The sequence below is a fragment of the Adiantum capillus-veneris genome, chromosome 5 (assembly GCF_014529385.1).
Source record: "Adiantum capillus-veneris isolate H3 chromosome 5, ASM1452938v2, whole genome shotgun sequence".
In the NCBI taxonomy this organism is placed as follows: Eukaryota; Viridiplantae; Streptophyta; class Polypodiopsida; order Polypodiales; family Pteridaceae; genus Adiantum; species Adiantum capillus-veneris.
In genome coordinates, this window is record NC_140935.1 from 28,802,181 (window position 1) to 28,825,310 (window position 23,130).

The 23,130-nt window shown below is 47.9% G+C and overlaps 1 protein-coding gene across 1 annotated transcript in view; it reads right to left on the minus strand.

Annotated features, from left to right (window-relative positions):
• The window catches only part of MCCA (methylcrotonyl-CoA carboxylase alpha chain), a 126,610-nt gene that overhangs the window by 34,619 nt on the left and 68,861 nt on the right, over positions 1 to 23,130 (minus strand). Inside the window, exons 9-13 of the mRNA XM_086512087.1 lie at positions 1,514 to 1,618; positions 1,309 to 1,445; positions 997 to 1,216; positions 359 to 513; positions 163 to 282 (exon numbers count right to left, since the gene is read on the minus strand). Coding sequence (XP_086368213.1) covers positions 163 to 282; positions 359 to 513; positions 997 to 1,216; positions 1,309 to 1,445; positions 1,514 to 1,618 — 737 coding nt within the window. The remainder of the gene's footprint in view (positions 1 to 162; positions 283 to 358; positions 514 to 996; positions 1,217 to 1,308; positions 1,446 to 1,513; positions 1,619 to 23,130) is intronic.

The following is a 23,130-nucleotide window of genomic DNA, read 5'->3' on the forward strand; positions in this document are numbered from 1 at the left end:
CTTAAAACATGCATACAACAAGCACTCAATCTGACCGGCATGAAACCTATGATTTTTAGACATCACGAAGAGCTGTGCACAGTATTCTCGTATCCTGCCCCTGCACCTGTGCTACACACCAAATATTCTCCCTCCCACTATAGTTTTACTTTAAGCGATGACCTTTTTGTAGAACGATGAAGAGATGTAACTTGTTACTCCGTCGATTGTAGCTGTAAAAGCAGATTCATTTGATTGGTCCAGTTTCATTTGCACTGTTGTGGTGTTATCACTCTCTTGCACCTACAAAAGGAATATGGAAACCGTGAAAAATCAGATTCTATACAAAACAAATACCCCTTTCAAAATCTTCGTTTACCTTCACCTCACAACTTCCATCCTTGCAAAAAGCCACTGACATTTCCAAATCTCCTTCTTGTCCATGATTGAGCACTACACGGCATTCAAGTTCATGATTCAAACGAAAACCATGTAGAGAAGCCCAACCTCTCCCAGCTGTACTTGAGCTCACATCTGTTCCAGCACAAAATGGGTATAAATATAACAGCAAGGAACGGTTAGCACATAAGATCTATAACATCAACAAACAGTTAATTAAGAACTAAAAGGCTACAATTCACTAGATGGTAAGACCTTATTAAGCCCTACCTTAAATGAAGAATACGCAAAAGAAACCTGAAGCCCGTAATGCCTGTGAAGGAAATGGACCCCTCATAACTCTGGGCCCCGTCAAAGCTACTTAAGGAGACAAAATGGCAGGTTCTACATGAGGATAATTTCCTATGAATGCCTAAAGAATAGACGATGGTCGGTCAGTCTTCATAACCGGAATGTAAAATATGGAGGGTTCAAATCCCTCTCCAATACTTTTTCTTTGAAGAGGTAAAAACAGGCACCCTTATGGATATGACCACTAGACTTGTAAATCTCTCTGGCCCCTCTGTGTATAGCATGGATATGAACTCAGGTTACAGAAATTCTCTTTTAATCTTTTACCTGAACAAGCCTTATCCTTTGTAATGTCCTTCACACAAACACAGCATGCAGCCAAAGCTGCACTAAGCTTTACTTGCTTCAACCTTATCTCCTCTGGCACAGGACAAAGAAGTGAAGATTTGTAGCGGTCAATAAAATGGGTTCCAACTTCTCCTGATGAGAAGGCAGGATGTTGTGACAGAGTCTTCAAGAAGCCAATGTTTGTAGGAATCCCAGATATCTTCATATACAATATAAAAATTGTGAGTAAAGCATTATCCTCTCTAAATAGACATTCTTAATAGAATGAAAGTAATGAAAATTCAGAGCTACCTGAAATTTGGAAAGACAATCATGCAGCTTGAGCAAAGCTGCAGAGCGATTATATCCCCAAACAACCAGTTTGGCAATCATAGGATCGTAATAAATTGACACAGCATCTCCCTGATTGACGCCAGTCTCAACCCGCACTGCAGCCGTACAAAATTTAACTCAAGACTCTCAAGGAAAAATCACAAATATTTTCATTATTATGAACCTGTAGATGAAGCATCTGGTGGACGAAAATGATGAAGGACACCAGCCGCAGGCAGAAAGCCACTTTCAATGTTTTCAGCATATATCCGAGCCTCAAAAGAATGTCCTTCATAAAGCACAAGAATTAGACTAAGTTGGGATGCACAACCAAAAAAAATGTTTGTAGGTGTGTAAATGACACATCATACACGATTTCTTCCATGTTTTATGTTAGTAGATTTTCTGTTTGAGGAGAGCATTGCTGTTTTTTCTTTGAATTGTTGGAAACATGTGTAAAGAAACAGCAATTTTTGGGTTAGTTCTTTCTGTGTCTCACTATTTGGGTTTACAGTGTACCATGTGAAACCTTCGTGATTTCTAGTGAAGCCACTTATACAAAGTATGAATACAATGTATATCACCCATAAATAACAAGAAAAAAGAGTAATTCGTTGTTTTGCAAGTTCTAAACTGAAAATGCTGGGTTAGAAGTCGGCAGCACGTTAACGGTTGCAACTACATCTAACGCCCAACTTAAATAGCCTAGTGAAACGAACGCGGAGGAAGGATCTCCCGACCACACGGACCGCCTACAGATGCGCGTCGGATGAACCACCCGACCATAGCCACCATCCGGTAACTCCCCCGTGCTGGGGCCAGCGTCCGAGGACGTAGGCGTGCACCTGTAAGACCGGGCGTCCCATACCACCCGGCCTCACCTCCTCGAGGTGACCTCGCGCACTCCTAGCCTCGTGGGCTAACCACTGGCACTCTGCCAGTGGGGTCGATAATTGCAAATGAGGCCTTGGCCTCCCTTTTATAATAATGGCTGGCCACACTAGCCGTGTTCACACTACGTCCACCCGGACACTGGATGCCCATCCCGACGGCATCTGGGCTAGATCCCCTCTCCTGTGAGCGGGACATAACATACTTCCCTCCTTAAGAACCATTGATGTCCTCATCAATGAAGTGGGGATACTGAGCCTTCAAAGCTCTAATAGGTTCCCAAGTAGCAAACCTTTCAGATTGACCCTTCCATTTAATTAAGTACTCGTCATAAGCCTTTTGGCGCAAATGACGGGTACGATGATCCAAAACTGCTTCTGGTTCTCGAGGAATATACTCAGTTTGCATATCTTGCCATACATTTCCTCGATAGGCACGACAACATCAGCTTCGCCCAATTTCACTTTAAGGCGACTGACATGAAACACTGGATGTACAGTAACATCCGAAGGAAGAGCCAGGTTATAGGCAACTTGGCCAATTTTCTTTGTGATCAAGAACGGACCACAATATCTAGCTGAAAGCTTATAATGCTTTCCTGTTCGCATAGTCTTGGAATCCTTGGGTATCTTCACATAGACCCATTGTCCCACATCTAGAGTCCTTGGAGATCTCTTTTGATTAGCACAAGTAGTGACTCTATCACGAGCCGTTCTTATGCTATCCTTGGCCAATTCGAGCATTTCCTGCATGTCATACAGGAAATCACGAGCCTGGCGGTCCTTGACTTTCTCTAAGCCAATAGCAATCGGGGATTTAGGCTCAAATCCATACATCAGCATGAACGGGCTAAATCCAGTAGCAGAATGCTTGCTACTACTATAGGAAAACTCTAACTGTGGAAGATACCTTTCCCAATCAGATTGCCTGTGAAAGACATAGGCTCTCAACATGTCTTCTAGCGTCTGATTCATCCTCTCAATTTGTCCGTCGGACTCAGGATGGTCAAAAGACGACATACTCAACTTCGTCTGAAGATGAGTGAACACATCTTGCCAAAACCGGCCAGTGAACTTAGTATCTCAATCACTGACGATATCCTTTGGGAGACCATACAGCTTATAAAGCTGATCAACAAATAAAACCGCCAACTCATGGCTTTTTACTGTCGACTTCGTTGGTATAAACTTCGCCATTTTTGTGAGTCTATCGACCACAACTCAAATAGCGTCATTACCCCGACTAGTATTAGGCAAACCAACGATGAAATCCATGGAAATACTCTGCCACTTGGCATCTGGGATTTCCAATGGGTGTAGCAAGTCAGCTTTCCTAAGGCGCTCTGCCTTATTGACCTGACACTGAGCGCATCTCTTCACATAGCTCTCTATGTAAGAGCGCATTCTTGGCCAATAGAAATATCGCTTGACCAAAGCCAAAGTTCTCTGGATGCCTAGGTGCCCAACGCTAGGAACATTGTGGCATTCGCACAAAATCGTTTGTCGAATCTCATCGATTTCCGGCACGCAGACTTTACCATTTCTAAACAATAGTCCACCTCTAATGGAATATTGTCGCTGTCTCATCTCTCCAGCACAACTCACTTGGGTCTCCGGACCACCCAAGACTGTATGCGAGTCATGCCCCGCTTCGACCTTGTCATAAAATCTAATATCTAATATCTAATATCTAACCAACCCAAATGATTTTCTCATATTAAACTCATCACTTAATGTGGGAGAATAAACGGAAACAAGGGTTAAGATATAGACATGTGCTTATAGATGTATCTCAACACGGGGCCAATGGTAAAGGAGCCCAAATGAGAGATGGTCTATCATAGAGCAAGGTTAAACAATGGAGCATAAGACCTTAGGGTTAGCTTCATTGAAGACCTCCAATAATGTGTGTAAAAGTCCTTAGATTTAGGACCATAGTCAAGCTAGGTCTGAGCTTGAGGTGGGAACCCGGCCCAAGCTCGAGGTGCTTGTCCTGCTTGAAGTGCTTGATTAAGGTGCTTGAGGTACTTGACCTATTGCATGATTAAGGTGTTTGAGGTGCTTGACCTGCTGCATGATTAAGGTGCTTGAGGTGCTTTGACATGCTTACCTGAGATGCTTGTGGGAACACCCCTAGTCCAAGTGCTTAGTCATGCTTGATGACTAAGGTGCTTGAGCACCCAAGGTCAAAAAGATCCCTACAACGGTCACTTGTTGAGGCCCGCTACTGCTGCTCGCCCCCCCCCCCTTTGCTGTTGCGCCATCGCTCTCCTCCCCCCCCCCTCACCCCCTTCAGCCCCTACGCACTGCCTCCCAACCCACCCGCTGCCCCCCCCTATCTGCGCGCGCTGCCCCATTAGCTGCCGCAGCCCGCTGCCCCCCCTGTCTGCGCGCTGCCCCTTAGCTGCCGCAGCCCGCTGCCCTCCTCTCGCTCTGCCTTCCCCGCTCCATCCCCCCCGCTCGCTGCTGCTTGTGCACCTGCACATTGCACAGCTGCCCTCTTCGCCCTCGCTGTCTCCTCATCACCCCCCCCCCCCCCCCCCCCCCCCCCCCCCCATCCTCTTCGCTCCCGAAGGCCCTCTGCACCTGGCTCGGCAGCACTTTCTCTTCGGAAAAGTGCCTGGCTGACTTGTTTGCAGGTTTCTTCTTCGCCGCCCGCTTCTTCGACTCAGCAGTAGACACAGATGGAGGCTCCAGCTTCACCTCAGAAAGACTCGCCTGAAGCCCCCTCGCCCGACCCCGCTGAGCCCACCATTCGACTTGCTCTTACGCCGGCAGAGCAAGCGAGCCTTGCCACAGAGGTAGAACGCTTGCAGGCGACTTCTGTCATCTGCAAGGTTCTCGGCACTCGTCCCAGCAGAGGAGGGCTGCGAGACCTTCTCCAAGCCCGCCTCCTCGCAGAGGTGGGCAAGATCCTGGATGTTCAGATTCTCGGACGGGGGTACTGCCAGATTGAGTTCGAGACTTCCGAGATGGCCTCCAAGGTCATAGCTATGAGTCCATTGGCCATCCGAGCATCACGCGCCCACTTTCGACAGTGGCGACATGGTTTTGACCCGCCTTCGGATGTGCTAGTAGAGGAGGCGGACATCCCCATCTCAGTCTGCTTTTCGGGTTTACGGAGGGAGTACCTTCCACTTCTCTCCAGGATTGGCTCCGCCATCGGAACTGTCCTGGAGACACCTCGTACGGCAGCATCAGTAGCTGCCAAGGCGGCTGGCATCCCTTCAGTTCGAGTTTTGGTCAGAGATACCCACACGCTCCCGAAGGTCATCCTTCTGCCTCGGGTGAGTGGGGGTTGGTTTAGACAGAGTGTGGAGTACTCGGGTCTCCCGAACCAGTGCTTCATTTGCAGACAGATGGGCCACCTAGCGAAGGCCTGTCCACGGAGGAGACCATGACCCGCACCCCAGCCTCAGCCCCAGCCTGCCAAGGCTGGGCCGCAGCCACAGTCAACGACACAGAGCACAGATTCAGTGCCACCCTCCGAGCCTGGGGCTCCAGCGGAGGAGGGGTGGCAGCAGGCCCGTGGCCGTCGACGCCAGGGGCCACAGCGACAGCCTGGCACTCAGAGTGGCCCTCAGGTGCCTACTCAGCAGCAGTGGGTTCCCACGGGGAACCGCTTTGGTCCTCTTGAGCAGGAGGAGCCCCCTACGTCAGCCACCACCTCCGCTTCACCCTCGCCAGCCGCTCCGCCTTCCGATCCCCCCTCCTCCTCCTCATGCCCTCCCCCGCCCTCTGCTACCGCTCACTCCCCACCTCGCCCCCCCCATGTCTCTGCCGCCCCACCCCGCTTCTCCTCTCCCCCGCCCCCCCCCCAGCCCCTTCTCCCCCTCCTCCTGCTTCAGTACCACAGTCGGCTCAGGAGACTGGACCCTTGCCGGCGGCCAGGAGATCTCTTGGCAGCGCCTTCGCCATGAGTCGCCTAGCGAGAGAGGGTCAGCCCTTCATGCGGCCCCCACTGCAGATTCAGACATCTCCTCTTGCAGCTATCCCTCGTGGTTTGACGAGCTTTGACCTCCGACACCGCTGGGATTTCTTCGATTACGGGTTTACTCGTTTTCTTGGCGATTCCGCAGCAGACCACGAGGCAGCCTGCTTCAGAGTCCACGCTTTGTTCCTCGCCGCTAGGGGGACAGAGGCCTTGGACTCAGCAGTTGGTTTCTCCTTCCCCCTCTGTGGCAGGACTGAGACAGAGTGGTCCCTTGACTCAGTGGTGGGATGGTTGCATACACAGGTTCTCGAGTTCTCTCACCACATGGGAGAACTTGGCGTTACAGATTTGCTGCAGACTTTGTGGCCATTGGCCAAGTTTGCGGTGACACCCCCAGATTCAGCAGGATGTAGACACATTGTGGTGTACTTTTTTGCTGATACGCAGTGTTTGCCTTGCTATGTATTCATTCATGAGGACTCTTGGACAGAGGAGGTTGCTTTACGCACGGCTCGCTCTACTTGGGCTTGGACCAGACACTCACTGCAGTCTCGCCTATCTAGAGGACGCTCGGATGCGGATTACTCCCCATCCAAGCCTGCTTCGAAGATAGCTCGTCTTGCTGCTGCGGCAGCATCTGTTCTCTCTCGCTCCCCATGAGGATCGTCTCGTGGAACGTGCAGGGACTAGGTGGGCCCCAGTTTCAGCGACAGCAGGGCCGATTGCGTCAGGAGCTTCAGCGTTGCCTTGTGGGAGGAGAGATTGATCTCCTTATGCTTCAGGAGCACCATTTGTCTGAGAGCCGCATTCGGCGATGTGGTCAGATTCTGCGTGGACGCTATGATACCTTTTGGTCAGCTGCTTTTGGACCTGGAGGCATCCAAGGTGGGGTATGTATGACTATTGCGGACTCATTACAACAGGCCATTGTGGGCAGAGGGATTATTGTACCAGGCAGGGCTCAGTGGATTACTATGCAGGTTCAGGGTAGCCTTGTGGGTTTCCTGAACATCTATGCGCCCAATGTGGCGAGTGCTCGTGCAGAGTTTTGGTCACAGATTGTTGAATCTTTGCCACAGGTTGACCAGTGGTGTGTAGGAGGGGACTTCAACATGTTGGAGGACCCTTCTGACATGTTGGAGGACCCTTCTGACAGGATCGGAGGCAGCCATGCTACTTTGCATGGAGTCGAGTTAGCAGCTTGGGAGAGGTTTTGTATGACGTTGAGGGTCTCGGATACATGGCAGCATTTTGGCTTTGTGAGGCCTCCAGAGAGTCTTGCCTTCTCTAGATCGGACCGCAGAGTGGGAGGAGTGAATCTATCGCGCATAGATCGCTTCTACACTAGTGACCACTTCAGTGACTTGGGGGGATCAGTGGGCATCCTGGCAGGGACATCCTTCTCGGACCATGCACCAGTGATCCTCACAGTGGCAGACAGGCAGAGGAGTGGGAGCACGATGCTTCCCATCCCAGAGCGGGTCTTGTTGGACTCAGCACTCAGAGAGAGGGTCGAGGCTCTATGGACAGAGGGCATGGATAGCCAGGCTCCTCCTGCAGACAGAGTGGCCTCAGGCCTAGCTCAGCTTAGCCACTTCTTTCTCCAGGAGTCTTTGGCTCGACGGGCTGCGGCGAGAGAGGAGAAGCAGCGTCTCAGACGAGGCATTGCTTCACTACAGAGGATGCAGGAGCAGCATCTAGATAGTCCATGGTTGGAGGAGCAGCTACAGCAGGCTCGACAGGAGCTTGTTAGCACAGAGGAGAGGCGCCATGAGTTTGCCTTCCACCGACAGGCATCTCAGTGGACTCAGGTGGGTGACAGAGTGACAGGTGCTTTTTTTGAGACTGTGGGACCTCGGCACTCGCATGCCAAGGTCAATCAGTTGAGGAGACCCGATGGGTCAGTTGTTTGTGAGCCAGAGGATATGCGTGCAGTTGCTACTGACTTTTACCGTGAGCTACTGTCGGCTGAGCCCGAGTCAGAGAGACAGGATGCATGCAGGGAGCAGGTTTGGGCACAGATGCCTTGTCTTGTGACTGAGGAGATGCGGCAGAGGCTTGAGTTACCTCTTCAGCTTGAGGAGCTGCACACGGCTCTTAGGGCCCTCCCTCGTGGTAGCTGTCCAGGTGAGGATGGGCTGACTTTCAGCTTCTTCTTGGAGTACTGGGACCTGCTTGGCCTAGATCTTTGTAGTGCCTTTCAGTACATTCTGCACACAGGAGTGATGCCGGATAGCATGAGTGAGGGCCTGATTTACCTCATTCCAAAGGAGGGTGGCTCCTTGGATGAGATTCGACAGTGGCGCCCCATCACCATTCTCAACTCAGCCTACAAAATTCTTGCCAAGGCTCTGAGTTTGAGGATTCAGCCACTTTTGGAGAGCCTTATACATGGGACTCAGACAGGTTTTGTCAAGGAACGCAGTATCCTTGACAACATCTTCACTTTTTGGGAGGCTTCTGCCCTTGCACGGCTCCGTGGGGAGGACCTTGTGATTCTTCTTCTCGATTTTGAGAAGGCATACGACAGAGTTGACTGGGACTTTCTAGAGGGCACGCTACGCAGGATGGGCTTCTCAGATGCTTGGATCAGAGGGGTGTCAGCTTTGTACAGACAGGCCCACAGTCAGGTGCTTTTGGCAAGAGGTAGAGGTGAGCGCTTCATGCTCACACGATCGGTCAGACAGGGTTGTCCTCTTGCCCCCTTTCTCTTTCTGTTCTATGCGGAGGCGATGAGCAGATTTTTGGTGTCACAGCAGGTTGGTTTGAGGGGCTTAGCACTCCCTATACGGGGAGATGAGCTTCTGGACGCTGAGTTTGCCGACGACTCAGCCTTGTACTTAGAGGGCCAGGAGGCCAATTTACACAAATGTGGGCAGGCTTTGGAGACCTTCTGCTGTGCATCGGGCGCACTGATCAACTGGAGAAAGACAGTGGCTTTCTCAGTTGGTAGTGCTCATGTGCCAGATTGGATGCCAGGAGAGGGTTTCAGGTGGATTCCTCCAGGGACTGCAGTTCGGTACTTGGGTTGTCAGGTTGGTTTGGATTTGTCCCCCGAGCAGCAGATTGCTCCTCTTCTCCTGTCCATCAGGAGAAAGCTGTTACATTGGAGCTCAGCACGACTTTCGCTGGCTGGTAGAGTAGTAGTTGCCAACCAGGTGTTGTTGGTGACTATGTGGTACATCACTTCTTGCTGGATCTTCTCGAGTTCTTGCATCAGCCAGGTAGAGAGGCTGATCAGGAACTTCCTTTGGTCTGGTCGCGACACTCAGATTGCCCGAGCCAAGGTGGCTTGGTCGGTCATCACACTTCCTTGTTCTCAGGGAGGGCTTGGGATCATTGATCCAGCACAGCAGAGCAGAGCCCTTCTTGGGAAGTTTGTCGTCAGAGGACTTCTTCCAGGCGAGGAGCCCTGGAAGGAGTTCTTGTTGCAGAGGCTTCGTGCCAGGGTGCCTCAGTCAGGAGGCCCTTGGCAACCTTCGACCAGATGGATCTTTACAGAGTTGCGCCGAGTTGGTTTGAGCAGGAGACTGGAGGACCGATTCGCTGTGAGTTTGCTTCGTTCTTGGGAGCTATTGCGGCGTGGCCTAGAGCAGCGACAGCCGACGTGCACGGAGGAGCGCCTACGGCAGCCCCTCGTCTGGAACCCCATGGTTAGCACTCAGAGAGGCCACTTGGTTGGGAGTAGGCCTCATGTTTCTTGGGGTCCCATGGCAGCAGGTCCAGCGCGCTCTCTAGGTGACTGGCTACAGTTCACAAGTTTGTCAGAGGAGGTGCAGGTTGTCCAGCTACAGGGCATGAGAGGGGTTCAGAGCATGTGTCAGGACATCTCAGAGTCAGTTCCAGCTGATTGGCTCACGCCTCTCGAGCCAGTAGCACCCCGGTGGATGGGAGCCTTCACACAACTGGAGGTTCTCATTTTAGTCAGGGCTTGCTCAGAGACTGTCCCAGCCCTGTTCTTCGAGCTTCAGGGTGGGGGACGATTACAGAGAGTTGCAGTAGAGGCCCCACAGGTAGCAGAGTGTTGTTTCCCGAGGATCCGAGTTGTGGGCATCTGTGGGAGGACTTGCGTCATAGACCCTGACCCAGCAGCTCTTGAGGCAGGACACTGGAGGCTATGGGCTTGGGAGTGCTGTCCACTGGCACGAGTACAGTGGGATCCTGGTGAGTGGCTTTGGAGGGACCCACTCTCTTCTGCAGACCGCCCAGGAGTCCCTTTCTTTCAGTACACTGTTCGGCTTGGACGTCATATACTTGCAGCACACAGAGAGGCCCGCCCCGCTGCAGCACGTCATTGGCAGGAGGAGGGTCTCACAGTTGAGTTCTTGGCAGCTTTTTGGCAGAGGCTGTGGGACTCCAGACAGCCGAGGCGCGTCACCTTGTTCCAGTGGTTGGTTGCACACAGAGCCACAGCAGTAGGGAGCTGGCTTGTACATAGTGGTCTCTCGGCCGCATGTACAGCCTATGACCAGTTGGTGGAGAGTCAGCGACACTGTCTTTGGGACGGTCCCTCGGCCCAGCAGGTGTGGCTACGAGTTCTTCGGCTCATGCCTGCCCTCTCCACCGCTCGACAGTACACTTCGGGGGCGGCGGCTTGGTCCACCCTCACGGGCCCGGCACTTGAGTTTGAGCTATCTTCCACCAGCAGGATGATAGTGATACAGGGGGGTCGACCTACACTCCAGCCTGCTACAGACCTTACTCCACAGGAGTGGAGCAGTGAGAGAGCGGAGTGTTGGGAGCTCATCAGCGGCCTAGCTCTCTAGTTCATCTGGCGGGCCCGTTGTTTCCGCATCTTTGAGGCTTGCCTTGTACCACCAGCAGAGACTGTTCGTGACTTTTGGCTAGAGCTGATCCATACTATCAGAGGACAGCTTGAGGGACTACAGGGCAGCTCCGACCGCATGCGGGAGCGCCGCGAGGCTTTCCTTCGTCTCTGGCGCCCTGGGCCGTTTTACTCCATGGTCCAGGGGGTGCTCAGATGGCACTACTGTCCACCTGTGTGGCTTTTCCCTCCTCCCATCTCTTGATTTAGCCCCATTGTATATATGCTGTTTTTTCATTGGGAGAGTCTCCCCATCATGTTTGTTGTACCCCTCTCTTGCAGAGGTGGATGTAACCCTATGGGCAGCTTTCATTAACTAATAGAAGGATCTTTTTCTCGGGAAAAAAAGAAAAGATCCCTACAAAGAGGGGGGCAAGCCCTTTTCTTAGGAGTTAGAAAGAGAACACACACACACTCTCAAGGAAATCCCAAGCTTAAAGAGGCAGCAGGGACACATGGCAAGCCCCTACCCATGTTACCTCCATGAGGTGCTTGAACCCTATTGGCTAGGATTAAAAGGGGTCCAATGATAATTTACAACAATTATCTAATTGTTTTTGCATTTATCAAGTCCTCTCTCTCTCTAAGGGTAAAGGGGGACACTTGTCCCAAGACTACACCTATTGCTAGAAATGGCCCAAGCTTGTGATTAGCTAGGCTTGGCATGAGCCAATGAGCTTCAATGATGAGCTAGAAGAGGGGGTCGACCTAGCAAGGAGGGGGGTTGCTTGCAAGGTATACTCACCCACACACACTCACAAACACTCTCATGGTGTGCTATGCAAAGTGCAAGAGCTCCCTCTCCTTCTCCAAGCAAGTAGAGGTTGAGAGCCTACACCAACACCCTTGGATATGGAGTGCAAATCCAACCAAGAGCCATGCTTCAATGCTTAAGCTTGCCATCTCCTTCTTTTTCATTACTATGCTATTATGTATGCTAGCAACAAGAGTTATGATAAGTGAGGAACTAATTCTTTCTCCTACGAAATGTTTCTTCTTCCTCTTCCCTACCCTCATTCCCTGCTAGCTCTCTCCACCTTCGAAGGTGTTTGAGGTCTTGGGACTCAGGCTTGGGATAGTTAAAGCTTTCTTCAAGTTTATGTTATGTTTGTGATGCATGAAGCTTTCCATCTTCATTGCATCACCTAGGTCACAAGGAACACAAAGATTGTATTGTAACAAGTCTCTCTTAATGGGAGAAATCATAATACAAATGCCTATTGGAGGGGGGATCGGCTCCACATAAATCCGGTCCTCAACTGTTGTCATGTTCTCTAAATTCTCTCTCTTGCAAAAGTATTGTTCATGCCAAGTTAACTAATTGCTATGATTATGTTGCTATCTTCAACTATGTTCACCCGCTATACTCACAAAGTCATTTCTCAAAAGTACTTTCATTGATTTCCGCTACTCTCAAGTTAAATAGGCCAATTTGATTACATTGGTATCAGAGCATTTGGTTTCTCTTTTCTTGCTTAAGAAGAGAGGTCCTTAAGTAGCCTATAAATGGTTGATGTTGTTAATTATATTAGGGTAAGTGGAAGTGGGATCTATTATCGGTTTTGTTGAGCCCACTATGTGGGGGATGGTGCACACCTCGGGAGCTTTGGACTTAATAATGGAGTCTTTTTAAACTTACCTACGGCTTTACCATTATTGAGCCATAAGAAGTCCGAAAGGAGCTAGCCCTTGGCAACTCTGGTATGTTAGACCTACTCCTCTTCTCTCTATAATTAACCACTTCGAGCCGTGGGTGTAGATACTTAAGAGCCGATTTTCAAAGGCTAAGAGGAGTGGCAACTAAGGTTTTGAATTTCCAAAGCATACATTAAGTACATACATAAATTTTGTTAACATGGCTGACGATAATCAAGAGAGTAGAATGAACAGTGATAGCTTTGATTTTGAACATGAAGGTGCTAATGATGATGCTCCCATGTTTGTGAATTATCTCGTCACTAGGTTACAGCAAGCTATGGACAACCCTGCTTTGCAAGCCGAAGTTACTCAACAACTTCATGCTTATGGAATTTCCCTTCCTCTCCAAGAGGAGAGAGAGCTTAGGAGGCCTCTTGAAGAGACCCCCAAGAGAAGACTCTCTCCCATTCGAGAGGAGGAATCCAAAGAGCAAGAAAGCAATGAAAGTTTAAGTTCCTCTGAAGATGTGGCTCCACGAAGACGGCGGTCTAGACGATCGCCCACTCCTCCCAAGAGAAAAAGATCAACACATAGTCCTTCTCCTCATCACTCTGAAAGGCAAGAGAGGAAACAAAGGAAGAAAAGGGCTAGGAAGAGGTCACCCTCTTCTCCTTCTTCTTCACCTTCCTCCTCTTCTGACGAAAGTTATGGTTATTCTCCTAGAGAATACAAGAGGGGAGGACATCGCAAATCATTTCCTGCATGGCGAAGGTCACAAAAGCTACAGAAGTTCAAGGAGGGAGGAAAGAGTATCTCTTTTCTCACCTATGATGGCACCTTCGGTGTTACCGACAAAGTGTTGGCCTTCATCCAACAATTTGATGCAGCCTTTGGAGATGAGGGCTTCACAGAGTCCTCTAAGCTACGCCATGTAGCTATGCACTTCCAAAAATCAGCTCGTCAATGGTGGGCTAGCCTTCGTGGAAATAGTGAAGCCCCAAAGTCATGGAAAACTCTACGAGTTTTCATCATGAAGCAATTCCTTGCAAGCGATGCAAAGGACAAAGTGCTTACCGAATGGCGCAGCTTGAAGCTCCTCTCCCACGAGTCTATCCACAAATATGTAGACAAGTTTTGGGATTTATATCTCAAGGCTACTGTCTTTCAAAAGATAGACTTTGCCGAGCAAAGGCAACAATTCTGTGCGGGATTACCTGAAGAGATGGCCGAATACATCAACTCTCAACGGCCTAGTACTATTAGCGAAGTAATCCATCACACCATGGTTGCTTCACGCATCAATTTCCATCAAGGGGCTAGACGTAATGTCAAGCCTATGGAAAACAAAGACAAAAATGATGCAAAGGGGAAAATCAATGTTCAAAATACTTCCCAAGTCAATTCCAACAACAAGAACAATCGGTCCAAGGAGAAGGGAGTTTACAAAGGTAAAAACAAACTCTCTTCTGAAGAGCTTGAAGCTTTTCGCAAAGACCATAAGTGTTTCAAGTGTGGGGAGCAAGGACATGGCTATCGTTCTTGCCCCAAGAAGAATACTCGCAATGAGACTCCTAGGGCTTCCACCATCGAAGCTCCAAAAGAGGATGCTCATTGCAAAGGATCATCACTTTTCTATGCTTGGGGAAAGGTAAGAGAGCATGATGCCTTCATCTTGTTTGACCCTGGCTCTACTCTTAACTTCATATCAATGGAGTTGGCCACCAAGTTGGGCATTCAAGCTTTTGAGATGGGAGATATAGTAGTGGCTGATGCAGCCTCCGTTACTCCCTTGATTGGGAAGTTGAGGCTTCATGTCCAAAGCTATGTCGACAAAGAAGACTTCTTCATCTCTCCTCTCCAACATGAGGATGTTATCCTAGGGGCACCATGGTTTGATCGCATGGCTGCCAACATGAAGTTCCCTGAAAGGAGAATCTACTTCACCTACAGGGGAAAGAACATGTATATAGATGCTAGTGAGCGTGGTCGCACTATTCCACTTGTAAATCCTCTTGCTTTTGATAAGTCAATGAAGAGCTCAGTTTCTGCATACATGATTTTTGTCAAAGAGTCTCTAAAAGATACTAATGTTTCATCAAATGTAAATGGTAGGAATCAAGAAGAGTTAGACTTGTCTAATTTTCTAAAAGGATTCCAAGATGTATTCATCGATGATATCCCTATGGACTTACCTCCAAAACGAGGGGATGATGACCATCGTATTGAGCTCCTTCCTGGAAGCTCACCACCTAACAAGCCTCCTTATCGAGTCTCACAAGCTCAACAAGAGGAGATCATGAGGCAAGTACAAGAGCTGGTAGACAAAGGGATGGTGAGGCCTAGTTCCTCTCCCTTTTGTTCTCCAGTCCTTTTAGTGCAAAAGAAAGATGGTACATACCGTATGTGTGTGGACTATCGAGCACTAAACCATATCACTATCAAAAACAGATTTCCCGTACCTCGGGTAGAAGATCTGTTTGATAAGCTACAAGGCTCTACCTACTTCAGTAGGATTGACCTTAAGAGTGGCTATCATCAAATAAGAATAGTGGATGAAGATATCTTAAAGACCGCGTTTCGCACAACGTTTGGTCTTTATGAATATCTAGTCATGCCTTTTGGCTTGACTAATGCACCAGCTACGTTCAATCGTTTGATGGAGAAAATTTTTAGACCATACCGCAAATTCACTGGAGTGTTCTTTGATGATATCATCATCTACTCCAAGTCTTTGGAGGAACATAAGCAACATCTCCGAGTGATTTTTCAAGCATTGAGGGAGAACAAGCTTTTTCTCAACCAAAAGAAAAGCGAATTCTTCCTTCAAGAGATTCAATACCTAGGTCATATTATCTCTAAAGATGGTATCCAAATGGATCCATCAAAGTTAGAGGTAATAAAAGCATGGCCTAACCCAAGAAATCTACATGAGCTAAGAAGCTTTGTTGGTATGTGCGCATACTATAGACGCTTCATAGCAAAATTCTCTCAAGTAGCAGGACCACTACACGACTTAACTAAGAAGAACATTAAGTTTGTATGGACTGCTAAGGAGCAAAATGCTTTTGAAAAGCTCAAAGAGAAGCTTACTTCCCAACCAGTCCTCGTGCTTCCGGATCTCTCAAAGCCATTTGAGGTCCAATGTGATGCTTGTGGTGATTGCCTTGGAGCAGTTTTGCTTCAGCAAGGGCATGCCATAGCATATGAGAGCCGAAGGCTCAATATTGATGAACAAGTCTTGGGCATTTATGAGAAAGAGCTTTTAGCTCTTCTACATGCCCTAGACACATGGAAGCACTACCTATTGGGGACTCCATTTATCCTACGAACCGACCACCAAAGTCTCAAGTATTTCATGACGCAAACCAAGCTTTCCGACAAACAAATGAGGTGGGCAAATTTTCTTTCGCAATTTAATTTCCATATTGCTCACATAGCTGGTAAGCACAATCAAGTGGCTGATGCACTTTCACGACGACCCAAAGTTAATGTGATGTCTATAGCTACTCACAATGATCTATCCTCTATGATAGATGAGTATGCTACTGACCCTGACTTTAGAGACATAATGTCAGCCCTTGCTTTGGGAAAGAAAGAGGAACCATTCACCTTGCAGGATGGTTATCTTCTCCACGGCAATAGGCTATGTGTTACCCATTCCCTTCGTGAGAAAGTTATGTATGAATCCCATGCTCCTCCATATGCGGGGCATAGAGGTATTCAACCTACTCTCCGAGGAGTAGAGACGTACTTCTATTGGCCTACCATGAAAGTCGACATACAAGAGTATGTTTCAAAATGTGTAGTATGCCAAAAGACCAAGTATGATAGAGGGAAGCAACCTGGATTACTCTAGCCATTGCCTATTCCAAATTCACCATGGGAGAGTATATCCATGGATTTCATCTTTGGATTACCCAAGTCTATCCATGGGAATACAGGAATATAGACAATAGTTGACAGGTTTAGCAAGCAAGCACATTTTATTCCTGTCAAAAAGACTATTAAGGCACATCAAATGCCAACTCTCTTCATATCTCAGATTGTCAAGCACCATGGATTACCCACATCCATCATGTCAGATAGAGATCCTAGAATGACCAGTAATTTCTGCAAAGGTCTCTTTGAAAATCTAGGAACAAGATTGAATTTCTCTTCGGCCTATCATCCACAAACGGATGACCAAAGTGAAATAGCCAATCTTACGATACTTGATCTACTCAAGACTTATGTTACCGAAGTCGATCAACCATAGTAACAGGGGACGCCCTTTTTCGGGCTTCCCGTCCCCACTTTTCCGTCCCCACTTGCCGTCCCGCTCTCTTTTTTACACTAAAAAACCATTTCAGCCCCGTCCCCCGTTCCCCCGTCCCGGAATGCGTCCCTTGTGACTATGCGATCAACACTCACAATGGGAAAAGTACTTACCTCTTGTAGAGTATGCCTACAATAATACTCTACATACTTCTACGGAAAAAGCACCTTTTGAGATCATTGAGGGAAGACCTAAAAGTCCATTGCTACTCAAAGTACATGGGAAGATCTTCGCCGCCGATGAGTATAGCCGTGACCTACAAGATCCCTACAAAGAGGGGGGCGAGCCCTTTTCTTAGGAGTTAGAAAGAGAACACACACACTCTCAAGGAAATCCCAAGCTTAAAGAGGCAGCAGGGACACATGGCAAGCCCCTACCCATGTTACCTCCATGAGGTGCTTGAACCCTATTGGCTAGGATTAAAAGGGGTCCAATGATAATTTACAACAATTATCTAATTGTTTTTGCATTTATCAAGTCCTCTCTCTCTCTAAGGGTAAAGGGGGACACTTGTCCCAAGACTACACCTATTGCTAGAAATGGCCCAAGCTTATGATTAGCTAGGCTTGGCATGAGCCAATGAGCTTCAATGATGAGCTAGAAGAGGGGGTCGACCTAGCAAGGAGGGGGGTTGCTTGCAAGGTATACTCACCCACACACACTCACAAACACTCTCATGGTGTGCTATGCAAAGTGCAAGAGCTCCCTCTCCTTCTCCAAGCAAGTAGAGGTTGAGAGCCTACACCAACACCCTTGGATATGGAGTGCAAATCCAACCAAGAGCCATGCTTCAATGCTTAAGCTTGCCATCTCCTTCTTCTTCATTACTATGCTATTATGTATGCTAGCAACAAGAGTTATGATAAGTGAGGAACTAATTCTTTCTCCTACGAAATGTTTCTTCTTCCTCTTCCCTACCCTCATTCCCTGCTAGCTCTCTCCACCTTCGAAGGTGTTTGAGGTCTTGGGACTCAGGCTTGGGATAGTTAAAGCTTTCTTCAAGTTTATGTTATGTTTGTGATGCATGAAGCTTTCCATCTTCATTGCATCACCTAGGTCACAAGGAACACAAAGATTATATTGTAACAAGTCTCTCTTAATGGGAGAAATCATAATACAAATGCCTATTGGAGGGGGGATCGGCTCCACATAAATCCGGTCCTCAACTGTTGTCATGTTCTCTAAATTCTCTCTCTTGCAAAAGTATTGTTCATGCCAAGTTAACTAATTGCTATGATTATGTTGCTATCTTCAACTATGTTCACCCGCTATACTCACAAAGTCATTTCTCAAAAGTACTTTCATTAATTTCCGCTACTCTCAAGTTAAATAGGCCAATTCCATTACAGACCTCGTTCCATATCTTGCCAAAATGGCCATCGGAACGACATAGCCCTCGGAGAGAGAGATAGAAATCCGTCGAGATTTCAGCCATAGACAAGCATTGACCTTAGGAATCCTGCTGAGCACATCGACAACTCGATTGCTGGATCCTTTTCTATAACGGATCTCAAAGTCAAACTCTTGCATAAGCTCAACCCATCTAGCCTTCCGGCCCCTGAGATCACTCTGATCACAGATATAGCGCAAGGAGTGATGATCTGTCCATGCAACAAACTTAGAGCCATACAAGTAGTGCCGCCATTTCCTCAGGGCATGGACTACGGCGTAAAGCTCCTTCTCATACGTTGGATAACGCATCTCAGCGTCAGAAAGCTTCTTACTTTCAAACGCAACAGGACGTCCATCGTGGTATAATGCCGCACCAATAGCATAATCGCTAGCATCCGTTTCAACTACAAATGGTTTGCTAGGATCCACAATGTGCAATATTGGCGCAGTAGTCACCAAGTGCTTTAGTGTCCGAAAGCTCTCGTCGAGACGCTCATTCCAGACAACAGGGGGATTACCTTTACGACGAGGACCCGAAGTCTTCGGCCCTTTCACCCCTCCTTTTAAAAGTTGCGTAAGCGGAGCAGCAATTTTAGAGTAATCCTTGATGAACTTGCGAAAGAATCCAGTAAAGCCTAAAAAGGACTTTACTTGGCACACATTCTTCAGAATGGGCCAATTTCGCACTTTATCCACTTTTTCAGGGAATTTCCATCTTGCAGATGCCGGCCGAGGGGCCTAAACCCTAAGAAGAACAAGTAACAGAAGAAGAAGTCCTACCAACTTATGGGAACCCCGTCCGATGGGCCCCAGGTGACATAGAGAATTAAAATAAAGCAGGACCCGCACACATGCGTAGCAACTGATGACGTGGCAGTTTTTGGATTTTCCACTGACAGTGCTGACGTGGCAAATTTTCGCAAAACGCGCTGACACTGCTGACGTGGTAGTTGTACAAATTTCCTTGATTTACGCTAGCAGCTTTTTGGCATTGCTTTTGGACCAGAAGCTTTTGAGTTTGAAGGCTTTTCATGTAAATTGCTTTTCATATGCCAAGGGCCTTTAAATATGTGCTAAGGGCTCATTCTCTGGCATGCCTCCTGGAGAAGGTGCAGAGTCTGGAGTACCGGCTTGTACTATGTTGATGCAATATAAAGAAATACCGAAAGGGGCGCCAAGGTTTGGGGCCATTACTCTCTGGGATGGAATTCCGCCACTCCATGTCGCGTGTCGTCTCTCTCTTTCAATTCAGTTGTTATTGAAGTGCTAAAAGTCTTTTCAGTGTGTTCTTTTCTATTGGCACGTGGTGCCCGTCTTGTGACAAAGTTCACTACCAAATAGCCTCGTCCACCAAACCCACTCTTTACAGTTGCAGATTGCTCACTCCAGCTGCCAGGTCCATCTTACTTTCCAAGAGCTGAGAGGGGGTGCTAGAGTTTGGGCATCTCTCTCTGGATTCGTTTAGCTGGTCCCAGTTTCTCCCAGGGACACGTGTTAGGGGGTGTGGGTTGTTTTGTGGCTGTGCCCGGCCAGTGTGAGGTAGGTTTCTCATGTAGGAATGTATGTACCATGTTTACCGTTAGGTTTTGGCTTGGTTCCGTGGCCATTAGGCTCCTACAGGCTGGAGGTATTTTTTCCCAGCCTTACCAATATTTTTCCCATGGCCTTTGTAGGCCTATTCCTACTATTTCCCATTTTATGAGGTCGTGAGGGCTGGTGGACAGCTGGCCGGCCTGGACATTTGGGATTATATAGGCAAGGCAGGAGCACTAGAGGGAGACAATGTCCGCAGGCCCTGGGGGGTACAGGGCACCCATAAGGGGGAAGGTGGGCAAGGGGAGCAGATCAGCCCCACCGTTTTTCCCATTCAACCCTAGCATTTTTCCCTGCCAGCAATGGGGCAGCACCACAGTCAGACAGTGGGCTTCAGGAACACCTCCCTTGCATTTTTCTCCTCACGGAAGCCTATAGGTGGACAATCTCATGCAGAGGCAAAGCATCTCTGATGCAGGCCTAGAAGACGAGGATTCCCTTTCCTCAAGAGGACAGCCATACAACGGCAGCCTTGAGCCTTGTTTCCTCTCTCTTCAGATCCACCTTGTTATCGGAAGGAGATGCAATTTAGTATTGCCCATGTGGAGACCCTGTCAGTGGTCTCGTGTGCAGGAGCGGTTGACAGTCTCGGTAGCAGTCGCAGTTTTGTGTACCTCAAGTCTATCTGTAGGGCATGTAAGATCTATCCGGACCACCCTTGGACACTTGTATGAGCAGCTTGTTATTAGCATAGGGCTCTCTCTCTCTCTCTCTCTCTCTCTCTCTCTCTCTCTCTCTCTCTCAGTGTTAGAAGCTGGACACACCCCACGGCATCTAACTACTCGGAGGACTATTATTTTTGTAATTATTCATTCATTAAGGAAAACTCGATTTTCCACCTTGTAATTATTGGAACTTATAAAAGTTTCCAGATTGTATCCGAGTTTTGATAGTTAGATTGAGTAGATGGTTGATTTTGTAACTTTAGGGTTTGAGATGTTGTAAGGTATATATACCACTTTTTGACCTTAATGAAAAACCTTTTGTCATTTTAAAAACAAGTTGGAAGTCTGTGAGTGAGCGTACTGTGTACGAGAGAGAGAGAGTGTGAGCTTCGTCTTGACGCTACGTGTGCTCCGGTGGTCGGAATCGAGTGCGGAGAAGTGCAGCGTGTTGCCCCCGACTATAGCTACGCGCCAATACCAACATTGCGCGCGTACGGTCCGGCTTTGCGAGCTCCTTCTACGAGCTTCATCGGTTGTTTGGGTGAGCATACATTGTCCGATTTTGCATTGCAGCATATCCACGCGTTCACATTGAGTACAACTACACATTATGCACTTTAGATTTCGGAAACGAAGACCTGCAGATTTCGGCCAGACATCCTACGTGTTTCTGCATCCAGTGTTTTGGGTCGGGCTTTTGGTTCATAGACGCTAGGGAGAGTGACCTATTGGTATTAGTAGGGTCTCCTTCAAGTTCTATGGTGTTTCGAGATTGTTTGATGGGTGTTCGGCTCTAGAAAGCATTGTAGGATGTTTCCTCTCTTGCACTCTTGAAGGCTGTGACTTAGACAATTGGTAGAGACCTCTGTAGGAATTAGTTAGGAGTCAGTCGAGTGTAGGTTGACACCTTATACTTGCTTCCACGCGCCTGCGGGTCGAGCTTCGTCCTTAGCTGACATTACATGTTAGGTGAGTTCTCGTTGTGCTGACGTCCGTCGCGGCGTATCCGTCCAACATTGGCGCCGTTGCCGAGGACGAAAACCTTAGGTAGGTGACCGAGACTAATCCTTGAGGATTTGGATTTTTGGCTTGCCAAGAGTCTCGCTTTACATTTAGATAGGATCAGAGGGTGGAGGACTCTCTAGGTCTTAGAGGGAGTCTAGGAAGCGTGTGTGTGGCCTAGATCCTTCGACTTAGGTAGACGAGGTTGACTTAGGTAGTTTTAGGTAGTAGTGGATTCCTAGAGTAGGAGTTCGAGTGGTAGAAGCGGTGAGCGGAGAGCTTGAGAGTCCGGAGAGGCCAAAAAGCAACCAAAAACACCATTATCACCATTTCACATGATAGGAAGGAGTAGAGTAAGTAGGACATCATGATTCAGCATCTAGAGCATTTCATGCATGTACACTTGCTTGGTAAAATCATTACAAGTTTGTCAAAGACGCAAAAAGACGTAAAAGTGTGTTTGAAAGCCTAATTGAAGTCCAAAAGTTACTGTGAGTATTTTTGATAGATCTACAGAGCATCGAGAGCATTCCTGTCAGAAAAAAACTTTAATTTTAAGCAGGAGACATCCTACGCGTAGGATGTCTATAGACTAATGCGGGAGGAATTTTTGGGATTTTGAGTGACCAGTGTTCAAAAGATAGGGTTTATCCTAATTTCAACTGGAAAGTGGAAATTTGGCCATATCTTGACAGAATAAGGCCAGGTAGACTGAAATTGCCAGACATCCTACCCAAATAGTGCCAAAACAATATTTTGAGACCAAAACCATAAGATGGCTGCATGAGCATGTCTTGCATGATATATTGAGTGACTGAAAGGGGTTTCACCTCATTTGGGTAAGAAAATTGGATTCAAAGCGGACTTTAGCACTTTTGACTCAAAAAGCAAAAACAGCTGAAATGTGGGACTTTTGACATCCAAAACAAAATCTAAGCATACCACTGGGTTACTGACATCAAAGGGAAGCTGTGGGACAAATCTGGGATCAAACATGCCAAAACGACATCCTACGCGTAGGATGTCTTTTGAGTGATTTGGGACTCCAAACTGAATTCTGAGTATACCAAAGTGATCAGCAACTCAAGGGGAGCCTGGGCTTTGAGTTTGAAGCCATTCTGAAGAAATAGACATCCTACGCGTAGTATGTCTAATGCAAGAAATTGAAGCCAAACTTTGACTTTGAGCATAGTAAGGTGTTATATAGCCTAAGGCAAGCCTCCTAGTCAATTTTGGTCCAATTTGGAGTCGATTAGACTGATCAATACCATCAACAGGCCGTCGAAACAGATTTCTAACTCATTGACCAGCTAATAGGTGTCCAAATCAAAAAGTAAAAGCAGCTGTAAGCTCAGCACAACAAGAGGGAACAACAGTGCAAAAACCCAGGCACAACACAGTAGGAGATATCATACGCGTAGTATGTCTATTGGGGCATACTGCAAAGAAAATTTCACCTGGCATAGACAATGAGGTCCCTTTGGCTTAAGGGTTCCAGAACTTCTTTCAGAAGTGAATTTGGACCTTGTTTGCCCATTTGACGAAGC